The 6,000-nt window shown below is 39.5% G+C and overlaps 1 protein-coding gene across 1 annotated transcript in view; it reads right to left on the bottom strand.

Moving 5' to 3' along the window:
• Positions 1-4,899, bottom strand: part of slc9a2 (solute carrier family 9 member 2) — a 13,640-nt gene extending 8,741 nt beyond the window's left edge. The window contains 5 exon segments of the mRNA XM_017303780.1: positions 580-815; positions 911-1,161; positions 2,771-3,019; positions 3,099-3,313; positions 4,350-4,899. Of these exon segments, the coding sequence (XP_017159269.1) occupies positions 580-815; positions 911-1,161; positions 2,771-3,019; positions 3,099-3,313; positions 4,350-4,614 (1,216 nt within the window). The 5' untranslated portion in view covers positions 4,615-4,899.
• Between the last annotated feature and the right edge of the window lie 1,101 nt (positions 4,900-6,000).

The following is a 6,000-nucleotide window of genomic DNA, read 5'->3' as shown; positions in this document are numbered from 1 at the left end:
TATATATATTTGCTGAAAATGTTAGCAAAAATAAAACTTAAGTTTTGACTGTTTGAACTTTTGGGCTCAGGTTAGTTCTTGAAATAATAATTTTAAAAATACAGAATTTTTATGTAAATACGACAGGATAGCTGTGTGGACAAATTAATATGGCCACTGAAATCTTACTGACAGAAAACCAGAACACCTGAAAAAATATCCAATCATCTTACAGTATTAACTGAAAGGCATTTTATAGTTTGAAGAGTATTGGGCTAGAGTTATACAAGAGCACATTTCTCATTTTTTGTATTTTAAAATCTCTTTTCTGTTTTACTCCTCAGAACAAATCTATTTAGTTGGACATGCCTACGAAACTGGTTCGATTTAAGGCTAGCAATGATCATGTTATAAAACGGAGGCACTCTGAAATTTAGCCATTTCCTTCTAAAACATTTAATTGTGCTTGTTAGTTAGAAAATTATTTCTTAAAGTCAAAAAATGTGGAGCCAAAACCTAAACCATAACTTTTAAAGGTTTCTGCACCTTTCTCATACCAATCTCGTAATTACACTAACAGATTCACGTTATTACCACCACGCCTTGCATCCTGCTTACCCAGACCTCTCCATAAAAAGGTAAACAGCAACGTGAAAAGGATGTAGCCCCAGTTCCACTCATGCTTGGTCGTTACGGTGGCGACGCCCAAAAAGAAGAAGATGAGGGTCTCCGAGATAGAGCTGAGCATCTTGACCACGTGCCGGATGGTTGTGCAAGAACGCTGGGAAACGTTCTCCTCGACATAGTACTTCATGGTGAGGGCACAGCAAACAATGCTGCATCAAACAGTTACAGCTTTTGGAGTCATTGAGGTTAAAGTAGTTGACAGTTCAAATATGTGAATATGCAACACCGTTTCAAAGCCACTCACGCCATGATGGAGGAGATGGCAAAGAGCTCGGCCACCAGGTACGCCAGGTAGCTGAACATGAAGATGAAGAGGGGCTCGATTTCTCGGACCTTGGAGGTGAATCTCGTTGTGAAGGCGGCCACAAAACCAAAAAGGATGCCGAAGCCCATCCCCCCAAGGCCGACCACAAAGAACCTCGCCACTCCCAAGAACACATCTTCGGGCTCCACCACCTCCATCTCTGCCACAAAGGAGAACATGTTGTACAACACCTGAAAACAGGCAAACATAGAAGCTCTCAGAGATCATGGAAATGGTTAGAAACTGTGGTGTCTAATTTTCAAATGTATTCATTTATTTGGTAGGGACAATGCACGTTAAAAGTTTTCTAAAATGAAACAGAAATGGCCAAAAGGCTTTTTTTTTTGTCTGTGGTTCCTGAACAATGTGCAATTTGTCCAGTTAAAAACAAACAAGGCAAAATTAAAATGACTTACAGACATTTTGCCAATAAATACAATCAGTACAAACAGCAAATACTAATCCCTGATGGTTGAAAAGGTTGTTGCGATTGTTTCGGTCTCATTCAACCAAGATTCTTATGATGACAAATCAGCTCAAGGCAGAGTAATATTTTAACCAGATGTCATCATATCACCCTGAGAACTAAATATTTTTTTAGGTGGCTTCAAATTTTTGTGAATAGCTTTTCACACAGTAGTAAGCACTTTTCACAAATGAAAAAAAAAACTTTCATGTAGAACTGTGGGCTTGTGTTCCTTAAAAAAGGTCTCTATCATGATCAATACATTAAAAAGTTGATATTTCTAACACTGCCTTGTCAGGTTGTGTGTGGTAACGACAGTGCTGTTTGTATTTGCATACGAATGTCAGTAATACAATAAGCAAACACATTCCCAGCCAAAAGGCAACACTCGAAACAAAACTGCCCCCCTGCTAAATGAGGAGTAAACCAGGTGGTCGTATGTAAATCTTGGGAGAATCTTATAATTGGTGAAAACAACTGCTCCTAGTTTTAGCTTGTAGGCAAAGTGTCAAATGTGTGACCATCCTTACTCCTGGGCTTCCCTACTGACCCAATGTAACGTTTGTTTTCTGTTTAATCTACTGTATGCTAAACAAAACGGTGACGAACTCAGTGAAAGGAGAACTGGTTTACAGAGCTGGGCTTGGTCGGAGTGTTTGAACATAAAACGAAGGGAACAGGAGTGGTGGCGGAGGGGGGGGGGGGGGTATGAGCTCACTTCAGTCATGTAACAGACGATATGTGCATGTGTTGACTCCTCCCACGCTACCAAACGCACATGCAACTGTGACCTCAGAAACAGGTTTGGCAGCATCTGAGCAAACAAGCTCTGAATGAGGCTGACATGACACATTTGTTTCGATTCTCAAATATCCTTTGTCCCCCCCCCCACTGGTTTATCTGTATGGTCATCATGCCTGTGGGCCAGCATTTCTCCCACGCGCATTATGTTGTCACGCATGTACCCTAACTCCAAAAAAGTAAAATTGAGAAAGTGTTATTATGGCGATGTAACCCGAGTTGAACCTTTTGAGTGCAGAAGAACAGAGAAATCTTGCTCACTCCACAATGGTAGATGTGTTGTTTCATGTGCTAGAAGGGTTTTAAATGACAGGAGCGGTAAAACAGTTATAATGACGAATTAAAACCTTTGAAATAACATAAAGAAATAAATATTCCTGTAGGACTGGAATGTGTTTATGTGGAGACAAGTGCCATTTTGCTTAACACTAATTGCATACTGTGTTTTCAAACCAAATAGTGACACAGAACAATCCCAATAAGGGCAGCAGGTCTCAACGTTAACAGGAAGCATCAGAAGCATTCTCGCTCACCACGGTGACGGCGTCGTTAAAGAGACATTCTCCGAACACCAGGATGTAGAGCTGCTCGTTCACAGAAATGTCCTCAAAGACGTTGAGGACCGCCACAGGGTCCACTGCCGAGATGATGGCGGCAAACAGCAGGTTCTCCTGGAGGTTGATGTCCTGCACGCCGAACGCCTCGATGTGGCATATCGCGAACAGGGACATGCCGATGCCGATGCTGTTCCAGAGGGTCCCCACCACTGCAAACCACAACACCTGCACACCGGAGGAAGAGCACAGGTCATTAGGTGCAGATGAGTGGAGACATGGGAATGTGGTTGAGTCGTTTGCTCACCGTGCCCACGTTCTCGAAGAACAGCCTGGTGGGCAAGAAGTAGCCTGAGTCCAGGACGATAGGGGGGAGCATGTAAAGGAAGAAGACATTGCTGCTGAGAGCAGCCGGAGGCTCCTCGTGGACTGAGTGCATGATGGCGCCAACAATCAGACCGATGCCTATGAGAAGGCATGACTCTGGCACCCAGATCGTTATCTTGTGATACACATGAAAACCTGAAAGAAAAAAAGAGGAAGATGTGACTTTGGTGTAGCACTTCCTGCAACTCAATAAGTTATAAAATCATTTCAAAGTTATTTCAATGATTTGATTAAAACAAAGCCAAACATTATGTAGACTTGTTACATAAAGAGTAAAAGGGTTCAAGTGCTTATTTTTGTTCATTTTTGCTGTCTTGGCTTTCAGCTAATAAAAAGCCCAGGTTAATTTTCTCAACAAATGAAAATATTAAATACCAGTTAAGGAAAATTATTTTAAATGCAACTGGGGGGGGAAGACTGCTGAATTGACAGCTGAAGCAGACAATCATGAATACCCTTTGTAAAGACGGTGGGGCAGGGCTAAACCACAGCCCATATGGATGCGGATGTCACAGGTTCGAGTCCCAGCCCGATGGCCTTTACTGCATAATGTTTTCAGAAAAATTAAGATCCCAGAGTCTGCAGAACGATTGGGAAGCCACAGAATACAAGTTGCTTGAGGTCTAGTGGGCATTCTCCACAGTTGATGACGATTTAATGCTTCATTTTACTTACAGGCTTTGTGGAGATGATGAGGGCTCGGCCCCTGCCCACACTGATAAACGTGTCAATACCTGCTTTACAAGTGGTACCTATTTGTAATTGCAATAAACTTGCCAGAAGCTGACCTGACCTAAACTCCATAGAGACTCTGTAAAGTAATGTCAAGAGGAAGATGAGAGCGACTGACCCAACAGTGCAGATGAGGTGAAGGCTGCGGCTTCTTTAACATCACAACAAACCCACACAAGTATAGAACGTAAAATCTTCATCGATATACGTTTCAGCAGTTTGGTATCTCTGTATTAAAATATATTATTTTGTTCTTGTGCAGTATTTACATTTTCTGGAAAGCAACATTTTTGGGTTTTCATTATCTATAATCCATAATCCAAAACAAACTCAATAACTTTATTTTTAATGAATTTGAATGGGCTGAATTATTCAGAGAAGTGTATGTACAACAAGCTTATATTTGACATCGGAGCAGCTATAAATTTCACATACTCACCGATTTTTGCGAACGAGGCCAGAAGCATCCATAACGTGATCTCAAACGGGATTTGTATTCTGGGATAGTCCATAGTGAACACAGGTAAATTTGAAGGCACATCCTCTGGATAAGCCTGGGGTCCATTATCGGGCTTGGTCGGGGGCAAAATTGTGGCCCCTGCATTTGGTTTATGTGAAGATTCTCCGTTACAGTAATCAGGAAGACTTAAAAATGTGCAGGTAATAAGCACAGCAAGCGCTCGTTTGGTGGAGCTGTAATTCATGGTGCGCAAAGGACGCAGTATAAGCTCCAGTATGAACACCGTGAAGGTTGAAACACAATCACTCCATCGTTAGTCAACAAAATATGTAAAAATAAAATAAAATAAAAACGAACACCACTTCTGTTTTAAAAAATTGCTGAAATTAAATAAAAACTAAAAGTATTCTTCAGAAACAGTGATGAAGAAAAAAAGGGAAAGGAGTATGGTGTTGTCTTTTTCTACCTGCGGGTCTGAACACCTGTGCTTCACCTGAGTCCATGAGTTCCGATATTGACTGGGTGCGGCCACGAGCCTCCCTCTGATAGGCTGTTATCTGATGAAGGTTAAAAAAAAAAAAAAAAAAAAGGTGGCACCTGCTGTGTTTCTGCAGGGCTCACACGAAGCAGTTTCGGTCAGCAGCAATGTTTCAATTCTCAAAAATCAACTGAAGTTACTGAAATAGATCTATATGACTGATTAAAGCTTACACAGACTGAAATTAGTAGATTTGATTGCTTGAAAATAAAGAAAACTACGAAGAAAAAATAGAATATTGTGGCTGAAGTATTTTTCTGCCCATTTACAGTATCACATTTTTTTCATTTTATTTTGTATAATTTTTCCCAATAATTTACTTAAACAATCTCACGTGATAAATTTACTCATGCTTATGTTATTTATTGGTAATGTTCCCTGAGTGTTTTCATCTGTTTTATTTGCGTCCCCATCCATGCACCACATACAGCCCCAGATGTGGTCACCGTGCGATTAGAGCAGACTGTTGTTGTATTTAATCAACTAATACTGTTGTCTTCAATTCCTTGTTAATAACACCAACATAACTTTCATTTTTTATAAGTCTTTATGTCAAATTTTAGGGTTTTTTATTTTTATTGACTGAATTTAGCAACAACAATAATTATAAATACCACTGCAACCAGTACATTTTGATTAAATATCCAAAATAATATTCTTCTGTCATCAAATTATTTAAATGTCTAAATAATTTAGAATGCATTTGCTAAAAAGAATAAAAGCTTTGTCTGATAACCCTTACTTATTCATCCAAAGATTATCTTCAGTATGACTGCATTGTATTTTCACATATTGAAAATATCCATAATTCAAGCTTTTGTCAACAAAATAGCATTTAATCTAATTCACAATAACCTAAAATGCTTCGTTTCAATTTTTTATTAAAACTTTCCAGGTGTTAACTATCATAGAAAAAGCATCCTTCTTTCCAGGATAGTTGACACCCCAGATTTATACATGTTTCAGGTTTCAGATGTCCTAAAAAATGTTTTCCTCTAGAATGAACACTCTGGATATCTGACAATAAAGTAGAAGAAATCAACAATACAACTATAAACAGTGACAGTACTCATTTCACCTGTTTAAATCAGA

Source organism: Poecilia reticulata, linkage group LG2, assembly GCF_000633615.1.
Source record: "Poecilia reticulata strain Guanapo linkage group LG2, Guppy_female_1.0+MT, whole genome shotgun sequence".
In the NCBI taxonomy this organism is placed as follows: Eukaryota; Metazoa; Chordata; class Actinopteri; order Cyprinodontiformes; family Poeciliidae; genus Poecilia; species Poecilia reticulata.
This window is presented reverse-complemented; position numbering and strand designations above follow the sequence as displayed.